A 22987-nucleotide genomic window follows, 5' to 3' on the forward strand; every position below is an offset into this window, starting at 1 on the left:
TTCTATTTGCATTAGTAGCAATCGTATCCAGATATCTGTTTATTGTAGATTATTTTAGCCGTAACTATCACGGTTTTCAGTTTTGAATATTTCGTGCAACCTTGTTTGTTTTTTCCTGTTTTATTTTTGTAATCTGTTTTCCTGTTGGATCGAAGTTTTACTTCCTGTCTGTTCCCGCCTCTGTGATTACGCTCACCTGTCTTGCCTTGTGTCTTTTGTCTGCATGCTCCGCCCCTCAGTGGTCTCACCTGTCTCTCGTTATTCCATCAGCCCTTGTGCGTGAGTGCATGTATATAAATACCCCCGCCTTTCCCTTTTTCGTTTGCCAACTCGTCTGTGATGTTACCCTGTTTGTCTCGCCATTCAGTTTCTCGTGTGTTCTTGTCTTGGTTTTGGTCTTTGGGTGTTTCTTTTAGATTTGTGTGTTCGGATTACTCTCTGCCATCCCTGCAGTGTTTTAAGTTCTGGGTTTTTGAGTTTTTATTAAAGTCATTTTGTTGCCTGCCCTTGCCTCCCCTTGAGACAGTAACTTAATGCAAAAAAACAAACAAACATAAACAAAACAGGAATGTCACCACAAGCACAAAACATTAAAACTCTACTTTTTCAAGCAGGTTTTTAGCCTTTTTTGCCCACACATTTGGAAAAGGAAGGTGAGGTGAGGTGAGCGGAGTCCAGTTGGTTGTAATCTGCTCTCTCACCACTAGAGGCCACTAAATCCTACTCACTGGTCCTTTAAGTGAAACACAGACACTGTTATTCCTGCCAAGTAAAAACAAAAACACACACACAACAAAAAACACTTTAGTTTTCTTTCTTTATTATTGTTATTGGAGGCAACAAACACATTTCTTGTTGAAGTTTCACTTTTAAACCCTTTACATTAAGCTTAACAGTTGCAAAATTAATTAACAATCAGCAGAGGGGTGCTACATTACGTATGTATGTGTCATGTATGATATCTGAGCGAATGGATTAACTGCGTCTTAACTGCAGAAAGATCATTTTTCAATTAAACTAAATTGCTTATTGTACAGGGGCCGGTTAATTTGACATAATGTCACAACTCAAACAGAATGTTACTGTAATCTTCCTTTGCTTGAAATCACAATAGGCAATGCAGCAATTACGTGTCATTCATTTATTAATGACTAATGTGTTTTCATATAGGGCTATTTTTATAATGTACTGAACTGGTGATATCATACGACAATGTTTGTCAGAAGACAAGTAAGCTTGGAAAACAATTATGCACACAGCAGCTAAAACGATCAGAGATATAAGGCGGAGGGAAGTAAATAAAATATATCAACAGAGAAATGTGGTATAATGATATTAACGCCTTTAAAATGAGCACAGTTCAACTTATAAACAAGCGGAAGTCCACACACAACAACACATCAAACCAGACATTAAATCTCAAGATACAGCGGTGCTTCTTAATATGTTCAGTCAGTTCATTAAATAATCTGGTGAAAAATATTTTCTGTCTCTGTATTCTGCCTACACAAAAAAAGTAATTCTTCCACCGTGGCTTGTTTTTAAGTTTGAAGTTGTTCTGTGTGTGTTTTATTTTAATTTTTTATTTTTTTCCCCTTGAAAAAAAATAAATAAAAATGAATCAGTAATCGACCGGTGGCAGCGTCACTATCTGGGTGAACTCCTCGTAGTTTACAATCCCATTCGACTTGATGTTTGCCTCTCTGAAGATCTCATCCACTGGACAAAAAAGACAAAAAAAAACCAGAAAGGAAACAGTTTTATTCGGGGAATCAACAAGAAGAGTGCTGGCTGAAAAATCATTTGTCTGCCGTGGTTAGTCAGAACTGAAAAACACAGTTTGGGGTCACTGTGAGTCTTCTGGTTTTTGCTTGTGAGTATTTTTGAACTGAGGGTAATTTAAAATGTGCTCAGTCGGACTGAGTCACAAATGCTCCATCAACAGAAATTGTACACCTTACTATTAAGGATTTTTACTTAGTATTAAAAGCTCATAAATGCTGCTTTTCTACTGTTAACTATGATTGGTATTATTTGTTATTTCAAGATGTTTAACATAGTGCTAAATTGTACCGAATCTTATTAACTGAGAAACTGTGCTCTATATTTCCATTCCCTGACGTTTATTTATACTATTCTTTACTTTATGTTTAATGATGCATTGTTGAGTAAACTGTTAATGCCATAGCTTCATTTCATAACTTTATAGGTTTTTTTACTTTTCTTTTAACACAGTTTTTATAACTTTTAATGCTTTTTAATGTACCTTTCTATCTGGTGGACACTATGAATACTGCCACCAATAATTGGTTATTTACCAACAACAGTATATTCATCATACAGTTTGAGCTTCTCTTACATCAGTATAAGGACGTATTCACATATTTCCAGTTTCCTTTCAATTAATTCCAGTTGCTATTCATTTAATTTTTTACATTTGCCTTTTCATCTGAGCACTGCTTGAGCTTTTCCCCGTCAATTAATTGTTTTATTGTCCAAAGAAAAAAATATCCTCGTTAAACTGTTTCTCGCGGCAGCCACAGTGAGGACCACCTTCGCCTTGGTTAAGAGCTGAACTACTTCAAAGCGCCGCCGCCTGCTCTTTTAGTTAAGTGGCCCCCACTATCTGCTTCAGTACCTCGGGAATGCCACAACCTGATGGATGTCTCCCCACTGAGAAGCAGTTGAACCTAATTTAACCGCACACGCTGCTTTCCGTGCAATCTGGATCATGAGTTACTTTGAATTCCACCTTTGTCTTTCTGTGAGGCTCATACCTCGGTGAAACACAAATCATCCTTTAACCACGTATCAGCATCCCTGCAGGAGTCCTCCCACCAACCTCTCAGCTTGAGATTTAAAGCTAATGCCTTCAGAAATTAAATTAAACGTTTTCTTACTATGTTAGTTGTAACCTGAGAGCCCAATATCAAATAAAATATATGTAAAAAAAAAAATACTTGCTTAAAGGTGCTTAAAGGAACATTTAGTGAAATGGTTTGCGTGACCAATGACCAAGAAACCATCCCATGATATTGTGCTTTATTGTTTTTACAATCATATTTTTGTATCATAGTTAAATGTTAAAAAATAATGAAATAACTAAAGCTTTAGAGGTGCTGATAGATTGATTTTGTTACCACTGGACAGAACTAAGCTTGTTTGCTGTTCCACATCAATATCACAGTAAAACACAAGATAATAGGCTTTTGTTGCAGTACCACAAACGTACAGGACATTTTTAGAATTTAATTCCGCCTTGACAAGCTTTTACCCCGTGGCAGCAGCAGCTGAAACAGTACAGTGTATTTCCCTGACAGCAGAGGGAAGAGTCATGTTTATGAGACTTGGAGTAAACACCAGCAGAGGAGCGAGTGTACACAGACAGGTTATAGAACAGCTGTGAAGGGAGAAGACTGGCAAACTGTAGTGGATTTAGGGAAGCCGCCTGTAATTCCCAGAGAGCTCAGTTCTAAAGCCAGACTTGCTTTGGTCAGAGTCACTGGATTGTTTTCTTTGTGGATCTCTGAGCACCATGGGAAGACATGACTCAGAAAAGGAAAGAGACAGAACTGTGGTGAATTGTCAGGTGAGATGAAGGAGAGAATCTGAACTGAAAAATATGCAGACTTATGACCGCCTTCCTAATATTCTGCCTTGTGCCTCGAAAGCAGTTGTGACTCATCAGAGAATGGATATGGGCCTTCTGAGGGTGTCCTGTGGTGTCTAGTAACAGAGTGTTGATAGTTTGGGCCTTTGTGTCTGAGTTGTTTCTAAACCATTTTGTGTGTGTGTCTGTGTCAGGCTGCATCCTGCTGGGGATGGCTGCTGCCATCAAGGAGTGTCGTTGCTATGGGGTGAGGGTGCCTGGTCTGGTCTAGGTGGGTGGTACATGTCTAAGTAACATCCACATGAATGCCAGGTCCAAAAGTTTCCCAGCAGAACATTGTATTGTCACAAGATGGTTAATGTTATTCACTTCTCCTGTCAGTGGTTTTAATGTTGTGGCTGATAGGTGTATTTTCACATTAAAAACTTAATTTCCGCACTTTAACCTCATTAGATTACTGAACACATTTAGCTAACTTGCATATTAATTGTACTGATCCAGCCTTCAAAAGAAAGAACAGGTTTACTTTACCTTCTTTGTTCGTGAGTTTCTCTCCCAACATGGTGAGCTTGGCCCGCAGCTCGGACGCCTGGATATATCCCTTCCTCTGCTTGTCCGTCATCCTCAAGGCCGCCAGGATTTCTCTCTCGGGGTCCTCCTGTTGGATCTGCCTGTGCATCATTGTCAGGAACATAGAGAAGTCCACCTCGCCTCTCTTTTCTGAACACAAATGTTGCACAAAAATTAGGTCCGTTAGTTAATCAGACCTGGCCACCGGTTAGCAAGACTGCCATCAGGGCAGGTCTTTAAACATCATCCTGGCTAGCAACAGTTTGAATTACTTCCCTCTGGTGGTAGATGTGACAGGACAGTTCAATCACACACAACAAGACTAAGAAACACACCCCATTCAACCCCCTACCCCCTTCAGCCATACACACTCACAGGAAGACAACAAATGTGAACTTCTTTGTATAATATAACCTGTTTTCGAGCCTTAAAATGGTTTTCATGTTGACATACTAGATGACCTGTCAGTTCAAGTATTGCTGCTGTCCAACATAATTTCATAGTGAATACTGCACCTTATTACTCCCACTTTTCTTAATTGTCTTAGTTTATTTTAATAAATGTCTTCTATGTTTGAGGTAGTGCTATTCAAATTTCATTATGTTGATGTCCAACCTTAATATAATGACACTTAAGGTCTTCTTGAGTCTTGAAACACTGGAAAAGAAACTATGTTTTAGGAGGAGACATTGTTTTCTTTTTGCTGTTCCTTTAGCTTTTCCACTCCATTTATGTTTTTTTTTTTTCCGTGGACTTCTTACTTCTTTTTGTCTTTGGTATGTTTTATTGCCTTATAAACACCTTGAACGCAGTAATACTATATAATTTAAAAAGGCTTTAGATAAAAATAAAACTCCACCTATTCTCCTGCATTAAATAGTGAGCTGTACAGGCCAAGTTCCAACCTCTTGGCTTTATGACACGGTGACATGTCTGATCACACAGGGTGTTGGTAACCCAGGGGCTTAACCTGCTCACACTTTTTTTTGTTAACAGCTCTCACACTTGCGCAGTTTTATTCAACCCTGACTGGCCCTCACACCAATTAAGCATGATGTACTTTACCAATTTTGTGAACTTGTAGGTGTCTTTCGATTTCTCCATATGTGGGGCTTGTGCCCAGGCAGCGCATAACTGTGATCAGGTCTTTTTCATCAATCTTGCCTTTTTGCTTCTTGTCATACAAGGAGAAGCACTCCTTGAACTCTGCAACGGGAAAATATAAAGTTTTAAATTGCACCAGGACCCATCACACAGTAACAGGTTCACTTACAAATACATTTCAGAACTGGATCGTAGAAATGAAATAGTAATCTATAGCATGTAGCACCGTAGCGTAGACGAATCTTACCATTGATCTGAAGTGGTGTGAAGAACTTAGCCTGCAAGTTGACAATAGTGTCACAACGTCATTTGTCAGGTAAATACACAAACATTGTCGGTTATATGGTGTAACACAAAAAGGCTTAATGGATATAATTTCTTGCTCTTACCATGTCTAAACTTGCTGCGTTTCTTTCCAGGAAGGAGACAAGTCTTCTGTAGCCTCTGTCACCCGTCCCTCTGTTTAAAGTCCACCACCCGCAGGCTTTGACGTAATTTAATATGCGTTGCTGTGGAAACACAGATACTAGATCCACAGAGCTGCTTTGTCCCTTCTCTTACAGCCCCTCCAATAAAGGGAAGGGACCAATTATGGCCATAAAATTACCATATGCTTCGGCAGTGTCGTATTACTAAAGAATTATTAAAGAGAGTAGAATTACTATGTGTATATCTATATACACACATACTATGTGTGTGTTCTTAAACAGATATCTTTCCAAGGACTTTCTTGAGTTTTACACCAACAGAGTGAGGACATTTTGGCCAGTCCTCACTTCATTACAAGGCTGTTTGAGGGTCTGTTCAAGGGTAAAGATTACTATTAGGTTATGGTTAGGATTAGGGTAAGGGTTATAGTTAGGGATTAGATGGTTAGGCTTAGTGTAAGAGGCTAGGGAATGTAATATGTCAATTCATGTCCTCACAAAGACAGCTATACAAATGTGTTTGTAGGTGTGTGTACTCTTATGAAGCTATCTTTCTGAGGACCAGTTTGCGTTTTACACCATCAGAGTGAGGACATTTGTGCAAAGTGAGGACATTATTCCCGGCCCTCACTTCTATACAAGGCAGTTTGAGGGTTAAGACTCTAACATGCATGTGTAAATGTGTAATGGAAAAGATACCGTTTTAACCAGTGTTGATTAAAAACAATTTCAGAGTCAAATAATGTAATTTTAGATAGAAATGTAAGTCACAAGCTGTCAGGTTTAACATTTAATTTAATTTTAATTCAAATAAACATACAGAAAATCCAATTTCCCAAGCACCAACATGAAGAGTAATATAGCAAACGTTAAAAATCACATTAACATTATGAATAAAGGCAAAAACCTCACTTTACATGTAAAAAAAAAAAAATATATATATATATATAAATATATATATGAGCAAAATAACAGTTATTACCTGATGAGTTATTTTCATTTTAAAAGCAAAACCATTTCATCAAAAATAATGCAGTACAACAAGTGGTCAGCAAGTGCATGTTGGCTAAAGTTAATAAATCTTATACGGACATTAACAACAATATAAAATTCACTGAAAAGCATCTGTGAAAGCGTGAAACCAACCTGATATAGTACCTGAGAAACTGCTTTATTTCTTTTATTATTATTCCGACATCAAATACTTCTTCAAAACAAATTTTTGTGGACGTCATCGACCAACGGGTGTATTCAGACTATTTTAACATTCTCTTTTATATTTTTTATTATTATTATTATTATTTTAGCTGTTTACCAAATAATTTTCATGTGACTGTTGTATAATGGACATAGATGTAATGTGCAGATGTTGTAATTTTAGGATATTCACAGATTTTCTGACCTTCAGAGTGAACCCTCTCTGTTTGTACTTGTCAAGTCTTTTCCTTATTGTTTGCTTGGATAATGAAAAGTCTTATAGAGAGTGTTCAGGGAAGACATTTTTCTTTATGGATAGGATCCAGACATCATCCACCATTGCTGTCCTCTGTGGATGTCCACACCATGTTATATCATCACCAGTGTGATTGTTGGAAACGACTGATTAAGCCTAACGTCAGTGCTATCTCTCTGATGGGTTTGTTTGATAGCCCCGTTTCACTTTCGCTGAGAGCTCCTTTAAACACATGTTGGGGATTCACGGCAGCCGTTTCCAAATATAAATGCCACACTTGGAATCAGCTCCAGACCTTTATTCCGCTTGATTGGTGAAGAAATAATTAAAGAACATCCCACATCTGTCCATGAAACAACTTCTAAGTCAAGTGTCCCATCACTTTTGAGCCCCTGAAAGTCATTTCCTACACCCTTCCTCCAATTTGGATTTGAATGCCCTTAAATTGAGGCTGAGAGTCTTCACTGGTTTAGAGGCAGACAGTCTACTGCTGTTAGTCCAAAGTGACAACGGCTGAAGCTTCTCTGCGTTATAAGGCTGGGTTGACCCTGAAGGAGGCTATGAGCCGAAACGAGTCGGTCTAATAAAATTGTTCCATACGCTACAAGTGCTGCTGGAGTTTTGACCTTTCGACAATTTCTTTTCCTCGTTCATGCACCTTGGTAGCAAGTGAAGTTGTGCCAGAAGTACATTTATTTTATTTTTTTTTACAAGGCTGAGTTACTAAAAGGTCCTCACCCTGAGTGCTCAATAGTTGTCTGAATGAAGATCAAAGAATGCATTTGATTATGTAAACATTTTCTTTTATATCATACACTACTATAGAACAATTTAAAGCCCCAAGGTAATTCCTGCATTTTTACACGATCTGGAAGTCCTGTGTCAAAGGGTTAAACAATTCATATATTTAAAATGTCTGTGCTGATAGGTGTATGGCCTTACACAACCTTGTGTCGTCTCAAACGATCTAAGGCTTCACTGCCATACAGCAATCTGGAAACTGGTTAGTTCTGAGAAAAGGTGTGAAAAGGCTTAATAGAGAACCACAGCTCACTTTCGCCTGTAGTGGTTGAATACCGGTCTAGGCTTTACCTTCAGTAAAAAACATCATGTCATTTACTGAAGGTAAAACCTTATAATTTTTTTACTAATATTATTTCAAGTAAAAGTGTTAGTTATGAGAATTGAAAAGCTTAGTTTTCCCTGATGAATGTCACACGTACCTGATGTTCATACTTCATATTTTTCATAACCTCAGATCAGAGCAGTGTCTCTCAGACCTGATTGTCTATGCAAAGTCAGACAAAAGAGGGTAACTTTTCACATGCATGAATATTGATCAATGAAACTCAGTGCACTTAGTTTGCTTGTAAACATTATCTGCTGGATTCAGTAGTCAGAAAAGAACGCATCTGTTGTTTTGCTTTTCAACTAACTCAGAACCAAAACTGTTATCTCAACCCGAACAGAGGAAAAAACTGCTCTGTGAATACTTCTGAAGCTGGCCGACCCTACTATTGAACAGCAAATTTGGTGCACATCAAGTTACGTTTATTGCCATATTTGTCCACGTGCATGAACTATCTCTGCGTCAGTCAGTTTGTACAAACACAAGTGGTTTCTGTCATTTAGAAACACACAGGACACGGACACATCGTTCAAGGGGCTCTACTTGATATGTAAGGTGTAGAAGGACCAGGGTTCGGGCACATAAAAAAGTCCAGGGTACTTGTTGCGTAGCACCGGATCGTTCCACAGATAGGCCACCCACAGAGCCACCAGGATCACAGTAACACTAAAACTATAGAACAGGAACAGACCATTGCTGTCTGGGCTGAGGCCTTTACGCCGCTGATATACTACCATGACTACCATGGCAAGGAAGGTGAGGAGAAAAAGTTCAGTGATTTGTCCTTCAGTGACCAGGTACCTTGAAGAGATAAAAGAAAGAGCAGGAGATGTCAAGAACTCAAAGGAAACACTTAACACTGTAACTACAAGAATTAGAAGACCAACCCTTCTTAGTACAGTCGCACAAAACCTTCAGAATTCAAATTCACCTCTCTTCAAGTCACTTCACCTACTACTTTAGTTTAGTTTATTTTGAATTTAGAAAGTAATTACTTGTCCAAAATGCATATTTCTTAGATTTGGGGCCAGTCATCAGTGCTGCTCTGGTAAAATGGAATTTCTGCACAGTGGAGACGAAAATATCTGAGCTTGTTTTCCTCTCAACAAAAGATTGCTATGCATTTTTTTCTATGAAATGCAATTTCCAAAAGCATTAAACTGTTCCAGGGAGCATGGCAACTTAAATTGGTTTTGCCGAACTCTCTATTTTTTTTGTCATTTTGTAAGTGACCCCAAGTTGCTGTCACAACAAAGCAAACATTACAGTACACCCAGTTTACTGCCAATCATCTGACAACATAAGAAGATGAGCTTCACTGAAAGTCAGGCAGAAACAAATTTTAAAAAGAAGTAGGGCTCTAATTTTTAAAAAATACATGTGGCCCGGATTGCACCATGACTGGAGGAAAAGTTCTTTAGCTATTAACTTGCCCAAATTTATACAAAATTTATTACAAAACTACTTTTCTTTATGGCTTCACATAGACATTCAAATATTAATATTCATTGTTATTAGTTAAGCAGAGTGTTTCAAGCTTTTGAACAGTCTCATTCTGCAATGTAAGTGAGACCTATGTGACATCATGGATCTATTTTACCTTAAAATAACAGCGTATGAATCACAGTTAAGGTAGACAGACTTGTAATAGAAAGAACAGTGCCTATTTCATTACCTCTCCACATCCCTAACACCTGTTCTTAGATGGTATGGCCTGGGTTCAGTGCGTACAATCTCCCACAAGAAGTGATTTACACTTTAAACTCAACTACGGATTTTCTGCTAGGTATAAAGTGAAACTAACCAGGTTTTCTCAGTAAGGACAGAGGCAAAGAGACTGAAGAGGACGTTGACCGAAGACACTTAATAGAGAAAAAGGGATCGTTTTCAAGCAAGAGGGAGGACAAAAGTAAATCCCTGGCTGTCATTGACTGTATATAAAGTTGGATGAGCCCTTCTTGAAGCTCAGTGTGGTAACACCAGCAGTTGCCATCTTGGCAGCACCTGATTCTGCCTAACTCCCAGTTAATTCAAAAACGTTAAAAGAGGTAGAGTGTGACTGGAGCTGAGGTGGACAACAGCATCCACCTGTCAATCAAAGCTGCCATGCCCTTACTAACACATAACTTTGAGCATTGATGTATTTTAAAAAGAGCCAGTTTTAACTTGCTTTAATGCTACATACCAGACAACATGATAACCCAACCTTACCTCTGCATGTGAATGACTGACTTCCTCACAAACCGCCCTCAGTAAAGCTTGGCTGCCAGATATCTTTTGTCCTCACTCTCCTCACAGAGCTGTGTGCTGAGTCCGCTACTGTATTATCTTTATACGCACAACTGTACACTCATTCATACCTCGGATGGGACGTCACAACAGTAGATGGACTTATCTTAGGTGGGGATGAGTCGGGCTACCGGGACAAGGTCCAGAAACTTAAATTGTGGTGTTCTGCAAACAACATGATTGTGAAATCGAAGAAAACTAAAGAACTCATTATCTTGACTCTAGGTAGTGCAGGGCTGACCCCCCTCCCATCCCCATTAACGGGGACTGCACAAAAAGAGTTCACAGCTTTAACTTTCTGAGAACCCACTTATCTGCCAACCTCTACTGGTCGATTAACACCACAGCTGTTGCGGAGCAGGCACAGCAGCACCTGCACTTCCTGAGAGTCCTAAAGAAAAAACACTTGTGTAGTAAGCAGCTGGTGGCCTACCCCTCTGCAATAGAGAGCATCTCAATATTATCCCTCACAGTGTGGTACGCAGGCTACTCAGCAGCTGATCAACAAGCACTACAAAGGGTTATCATCACAGCACAGGGAATCATTGGCTGACCTCTGCCCTCACTCCGTGACACTGTAAATGCCCGAGAGGAAAAAACACTGTAAGACTCTTCCCACCTGTTTGACCTCCTGTCCTCTGGGTGGGAGGCAACAGAGGTTCATAAAAACGTGCACCACCACACTGTTGAACAGTTTCTTTCCCAAGGACATCCAGTGTCTTGATAAACACGCTCAGTGACTCTAAACCCACCTCAGTATTTACAATTCTGTGCAATATGTTCAATCTGTAATATGTTTTTTTGAAAGTATCATGTATACAATGACAATGAAGACTTTTTATGTTCATTTCATTTCATTTGATGTTTGGCTGTTGTATATAAAAGAGGTTTAGCCACTAGCTAGACGTGCTGAGGTTGTCAGTCGACATGTCGTCTCTGCAGGTTTCACATCCTTCAGCTTAACAAACACATTCATACAGCTGTCAAGACTTAATTTGTGTTTGCAACTGTAGTATAAAAGATAACTGCACTCCAAAATTATACGTGTGCCTGTTTGCAAACAGTAGCAAATCATGCACAATAGGGTTAAATCTTTTAGCACCTATGTAAATGACCGAATCATGTATTCATGGAGAACATGCACAAGGTTTCAGCGACGTCAGAATACTGACCAATAGTAGAGAGAGCTGGGTCCCAGCAACAGCCAGCCAGAGATGGGAACATTCTTCTGTTCTTTAGTGCTGGAAAAGCAGCCGCAGAAATAGATGACCAGAATGATGAAGAAAGGAATATACCTGGGGGAAGAAAACAGACTGTTATGAACTCGACTGTATCACCATTAGAGTCAAGTACGTCTTTGTCATCTGATTACACTAAATGATCTAGGAGGTAATGTGTTTTTAATCTGCTTCATTTCACAAAAGTAGCTCATCAAAATTCCTACTTCCTCTCAGCTCAAGGTCAGCTGCTGGACAAAAACACAGCCGGGCAACAGCTGAGTCAAACACAATCAAAAGACTTGCTTCTTTTTTTCTCTGTGTCTTGAAATGGTTAGCCCTGAAAATGGTGATTTAATGTGTGTCTTCATCTTCTGTAACTGCTTACCCTTTGATTACGAGAGGCGGGGTACACCCTGGACAGGTCTCGAGTCTATCGCTGGGCTAACACAAAGACACTTACACTTACAGCCAATTTAGAATCACCAATTAACCTAATGAGCATGTCTTTGGACAGTGGGAGGAAGCCAGAGTACCCGGAGAGAACCCACGCAGACACAGAAAGGCCCCAGTCTGCCTGGATTCGAACCCAGAACCTTCTCGCTGTGAGGCATCAGTGCTAACCACCACGCCACTGTTCTGCAATTAATGTGTGTGTTTCTTTAAATTAACATCCGCAAGATCAATCGGTCTTTTTAGATGATATGTAGGATGGTGTAGCCTAAAGTGATTGACGCTTCATATCAAGGTGTGCATAATTATTAGACACTGAAAAGTGAAAATGCTTTTCTTGCAACAATAGAGAATAGGAAACAATCATATCCAAAAGGCTCACAAAGAATGTATGGTGAGGAAAAGTCACAAAATAACTGCAAGTGATTGGAGAAACCATGAAGCCACTAGGAATTCATCATCCTCTATTCCTGCAACCTACATCGAGGTCATCAGAGACCTGGCCAAGGTAAAGAACGCTGAGGAGTCAGGATCACGCCAAGGAATACATGAAGACAGATTTTCCAACTGATTTATGTATAAAACTGGATGAGAGTGGTGGAGGAGATGAATGGCCCTGTGGCTGGATCACTAATGGACACTGGCCACCACCTTGTGTCAAGCAGCATTAAGGGTGGAGAACAGGATGGGTGGGAGATGAAAATAGATTTCCAACCTTTCCTCAAAGAAAATCCCTAGAAGAAGTATGCCTTAAATTGCCCCCCGGGGACAAATAAAGTTTTCTGAATATGAAGAAGTCCATCATCTTCATGCAGGACAATGCTCACTGCCAAGCGAGAAGGCAAAGGCCTAGAAGATGACAGTATAATTGCCTGGCTCCTTTCCTCACCTGATTTAAATTCTACTGAAAAATTCTGGGCCCTCCTCCAGTGTGAGGTTTACAATGAGGGAATACAACAAACTTCTATGAACAACATCTGGGAAAGTTGATTAAGAACAGATCAAGAATCTGACTGACTGCGCGGATAGAAGGTTCAAGTCGGTTACTGAAAAATCTGATGGTTAAATAGGTCAACGAATAACTCTGAAAGAGTAAAAAGCTCAGTTGTCATGTTATGTATTAGTTACTCTAGAAAAAGTTTGTTGGGGAAAATGATTTTGGTGATTTGGTTGCCTTATAATTGTGCCCAACATTTAAAACCACCTGCCCTATTTTCTGTAGGTCTCCCATCTGCCTTAAAAAAGACTCATGAGGATTGACATGGCCTTCATCAGGACTTTAGAGAGAGTGTTCGGGGCCCAAGGGCTGAGGGTAGGGGCCTCTATGGACAGGGCCTGTTCTATTGCATCACACGGACACTCAGTTTGTTAGTTTTTTAGTTGTTCCTGAGCAGTTTTTGTGATGTGACAGGCTGCACTGTCCTGCTGGGGATGGCTGCTGCTGTCAGGGAGTGTGGGGTGAGGGTGCCTTGTCAGTAACAACATTTAGGTAGGTGGTAAGTAACATCCACATGAATGCCCGCACCAACGGTTGGTATTCACTACACCTGTCAGTGGTAAGGCTTTAGTCCAATAACATTTCTGTTCTAAAATTACTCCTGAGGAACACAATTTCTCTAATATCTGTGCACCCAGAGTAACGTATCCCTTTAAATTTGTTGTGTTTTGCTGATTCAGGTTGTGTGTTAGTGCAACATCCATCAGCATATCCTTTACTGCATCACCGCACACAACACAGCAGGATCAACTCATGCAAATCGTATCACCACTACAGTGAAAACACACAATGCTTGGGCACCATAAGCCACTTAACTGCCACAAATTTGTAAATTTGTGCAAATTAGAGTCAGGATTAGGAGAGTTATACCTCTTTCTGCTCACAGTAAAAACCCATTACATCATTTATTTTTGTCAAAATTAAGAAGGTTTTTACCCCTGTTTTCCTGCGAACTGTAGGACTGATTTTCCAGTCAGCACTCGGCTCAACACATCTGCTGTCAACTGTCACTACAGTGCATCTCAGGCTTTAATCTGGTTTGTATTTAGAGATGGATAACGTCCCCAAATTCCAGCACACCGTGAATTGTCTGCAGATCTCATGTGAGTTAAAATTCTCTGAATCTGCACTTATGCTCTCTAATTGCTACCATGCGTTCGTGTGTCTTCAACAGACGCATCTGTCGTTGCAAATACAAGATGCATCGTGCATATTTAAGCAGGAACTGTGGTGCCATTTAATCTTTCATGCTACATTTTAGTCATTTGTCACCGCTGTGTATGAGCAGAACATGTATAATCATCACAAAAAACATACCACATTAGATGTCCCAGCTGTTCGTCGTAATAATACAGCAGCTCAAAGGAGTCAATCTGTAAAGGAAGGACCAAAAGGCTGAATTATTACAGGGCTCATTACAATGTGTTCATGTCCTGCATGTTACAATGGCACAACGTTTAATTCTGCGTAGGTAGTCTTGACCAACAGTGCCACCTACTGTTCCGGAAACACTTTATTACAGCAATTACACAGCACTCACGTCTCCAGACAGATGGCAAATCAAAAGGGAAAAATGGATACTTGAATGCACATATTTTAAAGGGTGAGTAACACATAATATCGCCACCACTGTAACCGGATTTTAACCATGTCGAACATCTGTGGGAACAATTCTCCACCATCATCATCATCATCATCATCAAAATTGAATATTTAATCTCCTCAAGGCACATTACAACACTTTAAATGGTCACTTACCTGCGGGTAAAAGGTTTGATCCAGGCAAAATGTATTGATCAGTTGGTACAGTATCTGATTAGTCTCACCTGCTTTACACTTTACTTTGGCATTTCAAAATTTCAATCAATCCATCTTTGTGCTAATTGTCCTGTTCTGCATCTTATTTAAAGAGTATTTATTTTAAAGCCAAGGCGTCTGATCACGTAAAACTACAAAATTAGCTTCATCAGAGCTAAATTGCCGTCAAAAATGAATGTGCCATCAGTTCATTTTAATTGATTCATCTCAGTGAAGGACACAACTTACTGCTTTTCAGCGTGTCAGCGAGTATTGAAAGCGAAAATATTACACACGCGCACACGCTGCAGACTTCACAAGGCTTCGCAATCAAACTTGGTGGGGATCTGTAATTTTGTAAATATTTGAACAGCTGAGCAGTCGGATCGAATATACACAACTCACACAGCATCAAAACAGAGACATCTGTACTAAAAGAAATGCATAATCACCTCTCTGAATTTTATCATCAGACAAATTTAAATAAAACTGTCAGATGACAGCTCACCTGTGCTGTTAAGTTAAACTCTGATGTTTTGATACTGAAAATAGAATTTGTATTATGTATATGTGATTTAGTCATCTGTAATAGACAGAAATAAATGCATTACATCAAAAAGGAGACAATAAAAGGAAGCTATTATTTCATGACCCGAACAAATGGCACCTCAGGTCAACCAATGACTCCTCACGTGTTCGCCGGAGATCACTGAAAGACACATAATAGACTCCACAGGCCTATTATCCAGGCTTTCATGTGCGCCTCAGCAACTTGATTAATGTCAGCTTTCTGGAGCAATCTTGCTTCTAAAAGCTGGTGGAAATCAGACAATTTCAGCCCTCTTTTGGATGAGGAGATTTAAAGAGAAACTCAAATGATGAACAGCATGATATCTACAGCAATCGTTACTCTTTTTTTTTTTCTTTCACAACTAAGAGCGAAGACGAGGACGGCATCAGCGGCAAGGCGGGAGTGAAAAGATAAGTTCTTGTAGCTGTGCATCCTTGTGTCAACTTTGAAAGTCGGGAAGTGGCCTTAAACTAAAAAAGAAGTCTAAATAAATTAGTTTTACTATCAGTAATGCCGCAAAAACAAACAGCACCTGCACCGACACTGGGCTGTCAGTCAATGCTTTGAACATTTGTATCTCTCTCCAGCGTCACATGTCCATAAGCAGGCTTCTTGTGTAACATCTACTTTCAATGTGCTCGGTGACCACATACTTGACTAACATTATGCTACTGAGTTGACGAGAAATCAGATTTTTATAAACAACTACATATAAAGGTTGGTTTTAGACTGGATTCTTTAGTTCACTAATGGGTCACATCTGCAGCTGCAAGGACACTTAGGTAAATATGCAGATGCAGCGTTGAATACACCAACATGTTTATGTTTCTGGTCTTTCCCCAAATTTGGAGGCTCTCGCTGGCAGCTTCAAATGATACAGCCTGGAGTTGTTTTTATTTACCTTTATTAGATTTTTCTTTAACTACTGCAAACGCAGCAGTGACATATCTGGGTGTGTGGCTTCTAGGGTTTGAGTTATCTGAGTTTTTTGTTGGTCTAACTAACGTCAGTTTGAAAATAAATTTTAAAAAAAAATCATTTAACATGTGTTATCTATGAGTGAGAGAGACTTCACAGCTTGTTATGTTCCATCATTTTTATCACGTCACATACAAACAGCGCTGTTTATTCTGACAAAGTGGCTCTGATCAATTTGAGACAGCATCTGTTTGCACAATATTCCACTGCGAAAGCATGGCGGTGTTGATTTGCATCAGATCTCAAGGGGCGGTGGCTCGAGGCGCACGTGGTGACGCAATTTAATGTTCAACGCGGACGCATTTACTTAAAGCTGGATCCTTGTGATCCCCGAGGGTGCACGTTAATACCAGGTCTGGACAGGGCCTAGTGTGGCAACGCTGCTTTCTAGCGCATTTGCAACTCAGAAAACAATCAACAGATTAATTGATTGGACGTCCTAATCAGATCCATCAGTGCATGAAGCCAAAGTTGGCATAACAGATGTGCTTCTGTCAGCTCTTCATATGCCACACATAAATCTATTATATCATGTTGACAACCAAGTCACCGTGAAAAGTATGATGCTCAGCTTTTGGATGACAATAATACAATACAAGATGTGAACTCACGGGTAGAGAAAGCTCCACTTCCACGCAGCACAATAAATTCTGCTAGATCAAACCACTGTGACAATACAGATACAGTACATTCTGTGTGGTGTGCTGTCATCTTCTGCCTTAGACAGACAAGAAAAACATAGTTTTTGTCCCTGAATTGCCTCTGAAGAGTTACAATCTCTGCTGCAACATTCTGACAAGTGATGGACCAGATGTATAGAGGGAATTTCACCCATTTGTCCAACTACAGATAACCTGGAGAAATCTGACAAGCAAACAATCCCCCCAGTGTATTCCAGCAGTACAGATGTACCTTTCTCAAACAGAACGGACTCTTACCAGCGAAGCAGGTTTGAGGTCTTTGATGATGGGGTTCTCTCTGACAGACAGATGGAGCTGGTAGCCGCTCAGGATGAGCCGGTGGTTGATGGAGTCTCCCACCAGGTGGATGCTGGCCCCCATGACAAAAGTGATGATGCAGAGGTAGACAGCTGTGCGAGACAGTGCCTTTGGACTGCGCTCAATCAGCTGCAGTAGAGGAGCAACATTAATAATCTTCACATATATGAGAACAACAGTATCGGTTAACGGATTAAAAGTATTCAGGTTGCATCTTAAAAAAACTGGCATCAACCGCAGCAGTGTCTCTGTGTGTTCTTTCTTAGATGTCACGTCAAACAGAATAAACGACAAAGTGAGGTATTTTTGCAACTCCGTAGGTGGCATTTCTGTCTGAGTTCCAGTGGCTTCTGCTGCTGCTGACGCTGCCTGCCCACTTTCTTCAAAACAAATACCTACCATAAAGTAAATGAATAATATATAGCGAGCAGCTTGTTCTTAGTTTAATAACAGTCTCAGACATGAACTCATAAGAAAATAGTGTAACTTAATATTTCACCCAGTTGTCTATCCATTTCTCTGTGTTGTTAAAATCTAATCTAATTGATCTGCCTCAAATGCAGGCAAAGCACAGACGGCTTACTTTGTGTTTAAAGTGTCAAATCAATTAGTCTGTACAAAAATAATTAACACTAAAATAATACATGAAACACAGCCCTGTGATAGACATGCAGCCTGTACCCAGCCTATTGATCAATGACAGCTGGGATGGGCTCCAGCCTCCACGCAACCCTCTAGAGGACAAGGGGTTTCAGATAATGAATGAATGAATACATAAAACATTTATCTGAAACAGTTCTGAGTCCTGGAAAAGAGACAAAGTCAAACTAAAAGGAGAATACTGGATAACCCTCTCTTGGATAGTCACGTGTACACATTAAAAAAAAAAAAAAAGATCTGCAAGAACTACCCACTGACTTGCAGCACTGTTGAAATTAGCAGCACATTGCAGAACACTGCATTATCACAAGATGGTCAGTGTTATTTACTTCTCCTGACAGTGGTCATAATGTTAAACCTGCACTCCTTCTAACAGCCAGCAGGGGGCCACATCACTGATTACAAACTCAGATTGGATAGAAGTCTAACAAAATCATTGTTTTAATCTTCATAAAACCACAATGTTAAATTTGCAAATTGAAAATAATTACAAGTCGAATATGGTTTTAGAGAATAGCTTCCTTGTGACTGAGACGTCACTACTGTATTGGTGTGAATGGTGTCCTCCAGTTCTCAGTGATATCCACCACGTGCCTCTCACTTCAATGTTGAATTCCTTCAGGGCGTGAAAATGTTCTCATTTGCAAAGACTTCAGTAGGATACGTACGTAAATATTGGATGTTATCATCCAAATGATAAAGGAACTTTGTAAACACTTACCTTGAGCATTAGGAATGGCGTTATCACATTGTAGGCCATGTGGAAATAGTCTCCAGCACTGGGCTTGTTCAGGGGAAACCACTCCAGAGGAAGGCTGATCTAACACAAACAATACAAAGACTTTCAGTGTTCGCTGCTGCCTGAAAATGGGAGTATAAAAGGAACACATGAAGCGCACTGAGCACCCTTACCATCACGATGGGCCTTCCAAAGTCCAGTACCCAGTTCTGCAGAGTCAGACAGAACCACAGGTCGAAGTGGAAGGGCTGCTTTTTCTTCTCTGGGGCATTTTTCTTCACAACACCAGGAGGGCTGTGATTGCACAGGAGAAGTAATAATTATTATCAAAGCAAATCGCAGAAGAGAGGCTGAGACTTAAGCAGCCATGTTGTATTTGTAAGTCTTTGTATGGTGTTCACTGCTGCAGTACATTCAGGTTTTTGTTGTTTCAGATGATTTCATTTAAAACTATTTTAACTGTTCTTCCCATGCAAGGTGAAAAATCCCTTTTGCATACCAATAGCATGATGTAGTACACAAGTATGTGTACTTAAATAGTTCACATTAAGGTGAAAGAGGGACAATTGCATAATATAAAGGGCATCACACACATTTATGTTCATTGTTACATTTGGTATATTTGCCAATGGGACAACTATACATTCTATTTTCTCCTCCTGCATTCTGCAATCAGATGGTGATGCACCAGCTGTATGTGTAGACCTATTCAACTTGTTGTGTACTGTGTGCAGCTGTGCAATTTCCTGTAGCACACTGAATGCAGCCCCCCCCCCCCACATGCTCCAGCATATACAGAGGAACAACAAAGGATGAATGTGGCTTAATACACTGTGGCCCCTTCAGCTCTGCACGCCAGGCAGTGCAAAAAGATCTGAGGCCGCTGACTACGAACAGAGCCGTAAGTCTGCATGCTTGTATGAAGCAGTCTCTCTTACCATTCGTGTATTCACATAAAGCACCAGAGGAAGGAAACATTGTTCATGACACTGCAAACCTTAATCAAGCCACACAGAAGACTCTGCTGCCACCTGCAGCTACATCCGGTGTATATTATTAAATCAATTTTATTCAGGGAGAGCTGAGAACTAGTGGTGCAAGAAGTGGATTTGGAGCACACTGGTTCCTTAAGCAAGGCACCTAACAGCCGAACAGCATGGCTGTCCACTGACCTGAGGCTGCTCACTACTCTTTGTGTGTATGAATGGACGGATGGGTGAAATGTAGAAAACAAACTCCTTTAGTGTGCATAATTAATTAATCTAAATGTGTTCTTTTTTGCAATAGCTGTTTTTGTGATAACTGGCTTTTTTTGTATGTGTGTGTGCGTTTATGGCTATTGGATCAATTGTGTTGTACTCCCTGTGGAGGGAGTTTACAGACATCACAGCTGGTTTCTATACATGTGAATTAACTTTCCCTAGTTGTATTGTTACTTTACTGTGCACTGCATCTACTATAACAGTGAGGACAGAAAAAAAAATACCAGTAATGCAACTACAGCAGGGCTTTCCAGTTTCTGGTGCTGACATGTGAATTCATCACTAAAGGCTACTGACTGACTGCAAAAGTTGAGAAAGGAGAAAGCAGCTTTAACTATTGCTTTTGCGTATTTACTGTCAGTCTACACTGCCAGTTCATTAGGTACACCGGTGAAAACAAGTGCATGCTACTATTACAATCGTACACACGTAAATTCCCCTTCTGTTATAACGTTGTCATAGAAATGCATTTAAAAACAAAGCCTGCAAAATGAAAGCACGGCTAAAATATTAGCCTAATGCTAAATGTACCAACCTATTCACATGTAAATCGTTGCCTCGACGTTTTCGTACAGATTGCATTTTTATCGTTTCCGTCTTAGCTACGCTTCGTCTAACAGAGACTACCGCCTGACCGTCCCGTGATCAAAACAGCCGCGAGTTAATGGGACTGGACCGACTCTACTACTCATCTTCCTTCGGTCAACAACTTCCTGGTTGTCACCTTGTCCCCGCCCATCAGCAAAATCCACCAATCAAAGGCCGGCAGACGAAGGAGCCGGAAGTTCAAAACAGTACATAACCACGAGTTGTGCAGATTCACCAACTCAAATTAAAAATACACTCGCTTGCCAGTTAATTAGGTACACGGTGAAGACGAATGCATTGTAACAAAACAGTCCTGCACTGATTTTTGCTTCATGAAGATTCAGCATTTATTTAAAATAAAAGAGAGAGCTGTTGATTCAACTGTATTTTCACATTACAGACTGGTGTATAGTACTGTTGAAATGTGTTTTGTTGCACTGAAACGTGTTTCTATTATTTTGAAAACCCCATTTTAGTCAGTGGGTCGGAATAACTAATAGAAACACTTTTGTATTTAGTTCATTCCAGTTTAACAGCACCATCTACATCCTCCACAATAATCAAACAATTGAATACCACTTTTCTATCAACACAAACTGAAAATTATAACAGTCTTGAAGGAGGGTTTAGTGCAGGACTATTATATTTATTAGAATACATTTTTCACAAGTGTACCTAGTGTTTTGGCAATTGAGTGGGTGCTTTAGATATGGTTAGAAAGGCAGCTTGGGCTCATTAGGTCACTGGTTCAAATCCTCTTCACGTCCACAGCTGAGATACCTTAAGCAAGTATCTAAAACTGTCTCAGCATAGCTGCTCACTACTCTGACTGTGCTCCTTACTATGAGTCCAAATGGGTGGGTTACCAGAGGGAATTAATTTCCCCAGGGGGGATTAATAAAGGATAACAAACACATTTTGATAACTAATCTAATCATCTAATCATTTGCCATGTGTGTGGTAAGAAGCTTAGAGCGTGCTACAAAATATGACTGAAATAAATCAATCTTTAAACAAGCTTTCAATAATAATTCATAGTTTTAAAGTGTTTTTAGGATCATGTGACAACTGTTTCTCCTATAATTTGTGCTCATTTTCACCAGAGCCAAAGTTTATCAAGAGAAACTCTCCGTTGGGACGTAACTGCAAAACACCAGCTGCAGAAGAAATTAGTTCAAGGAAAGGTCCGAGTTGGAGGCCCACATTAAGTTGGAACAGACTTGGACATGTGTTTTTCTGTTACTCTCTGGCTGTTTTGATTTACCTTCTGGCCTACACTGAGTCATTTTATGCATGTTATTACATGCTGTCAGCCAAGTAAATGTATCAATAACAGTGATAAGGGAATAAGCTGCCCTGTTGTAAGAGATGCAACTTGAGAGAGAGAGAAAGAGGAAAATGTCAGTAAGACAGTCTGTACATCTCCTCGGCCAAAATAAAAAATAAAACTACCGTTGGGAAACTTTTTATGCAAGGCCTTTAAAATCCATAAACATTCAAACTGAAAGGGCCAAATAACATTTCCCAATGTGAAATTGCTAAGAACTTGGGGATTTCATCATCTGTGTGCACAAGGGACAAACTGAAAACTGATTGATATTGATATTGGATAAGTGTAATCTTCAGGTTCTTAAGCAGCTCTGCATGAAAAACAGACACAATTCTGCAGTAAAAATCACAGCATGGGCTCAGGAACACTCCTGAAAGCCACTGCCAGGAGCACAGTTTGTTGTTTCATCCACAAATGTGCGTAGAAACTCTACCAAGGAAAATAATATAAATACAGAAATGTTGCTGTCTTCTCTGGACCTGAGTTAATTTAAGGCGGACTAAGATAGGTGACAGCTGAAGAGGGCATGTGAGGGACCATATGGATTGGTTTTGCAGGGGTCAGTTGCACATCATGTATAGGATTTAGAGCAACATTTGACGCCATACAGATGATGTCTTTTTCAGGGAGTGCTGCAAGACAACATATAACAACAGCATGGTTCTATTGTAAAGTAGTCATTAGGTCCATTATGAAACACATAATTCAACAAAGCAGGCTGAAAACTGTTGAGCAGCTGAAACCAAGAATTTCCCAACTACAACACCTGGCGTCGTCACTTAAATGTTTACAGAGTGTTTATGACAGAGGGGGA

At 39.9% G+C, this 22987-nt stretch overlaps 2 protein-coding genes across 3 annotated transcripts; both read right to left on the minus strand.

Annotated features, from left to right (window-relative positions):
• Window positions 1-1497: 1497 nt before the first annotated feature.
• Window positions 1498-5732, minus strand: calml4a (calmodulin-like 4a). Its single transcript, XM_084540724.1, has 5 exons — window positions 5674-5732; window positions 5532-5562; window positions 5246-5386; window positions 4142-4330; window positions 1498-1719 (listed from the first exon to the last, which is right to left on the minus strand). The coding sequence occupies exons 1-5, from the start codon at window positions 5674-5676 to the stop codon at window positions 1622-1624; spliced, it is 462 nt and encodes a 153-aa protein (XP_084396850.1). The 5' UTR covers window positions 5677-5732; the 3' UTR covers window positions 1498-1621.
• An 891-nt stretch (window positions 5733-6623) lies between these two features.
• cln6a (CLN6 transmembrane ER protein a) lies at window positions 6624-21066 on the minus strand. 2 transcript variants are annotated; one of them, XR_014698980.1, is made up of 8 exons: window positions 20791-21066; window positions 19167-19287; window positions 18976-19074; window positions 17535-17723; window positions 14568-14623; window positions 11756-11878; window positions 8298-9095; window positions 6624-8257 (listed from the first exon to the last, which is right to left on the minus strand). XR_014698980.1 is itself a non-coding variant. In XM_084541517.1 (7 exons), exons 1-7 carry the CDS (start codon window positions 20835-20837, stop codon window positions 8834-8836), a joined length of 897 nt encoding a protein of 298 aa, XP_084397643.1. In that variant the 5' UTR covers window positions 20838-21066; the 3' UTR covers window positions 6624-8833. The 2 variants fall into 2 exon arrangements, 1 of the variants encoding a protein (XP_084397643.1); XM_084541517.1 differs by having other exon boundaries at window positions 6624-9095.
• Between the last annotated feature and the right edge of the window lie 1921 nt (window positions 21067-22987).

The sequence above is a fragment of the Chelon labrosus genome, assembly GCF_963514085.1.
Source record: "Chelon labrosus genome assembly, chromosome: 3".
Classification (NCBI taxonomy): domain Eukaryota; kingdom Metazoa; phylum Chordata; class Actinopteri; order Mugiliformes; family Mugilidae; genus Chelon; species Chelon labrosus.

Bases quoted from the DNA above. Each gene is read 5' to 3' on its own strand.
- cln6a (XM_084541517.1), bottom strand. From the start codon at position 20,837: ATGCAATCTGTACGAAAACGTCGAGGCAACGATTTACATGTGAATAG. The intron at 19,288-20,790 runs GTTGGTACATTT...GTGCAATCACAG, and splicing joins AACGATTTACATGTGAATAG to CCCTCCTGGTGTTGTGAAGA. The intron at 14,624-17,534 runs GTAAGAGTCCGT...CTTCCTTTACAG, and splicing joins ACCTCAAACCTGCTTCGCTG to ATTGACTCCTTTGAGCTGCT.
- calml4a (XM_084540724.1), bottom strand. The intron at 4,331-5,245 runs GTAAAGTACATC...ATTTGTGTTCAG, and splicing joins CCTACAAGTTCACAAAATTG to AAAAGAGAGGCGAGGTGGAC. The intron at 1,720-4,141 runs GTAAAGTAAACC...TTTTTTGTCCAG, and splicing joins GAAACTCACGAACAAAGAAG to TGGATGAGATCTTCAGAGAG.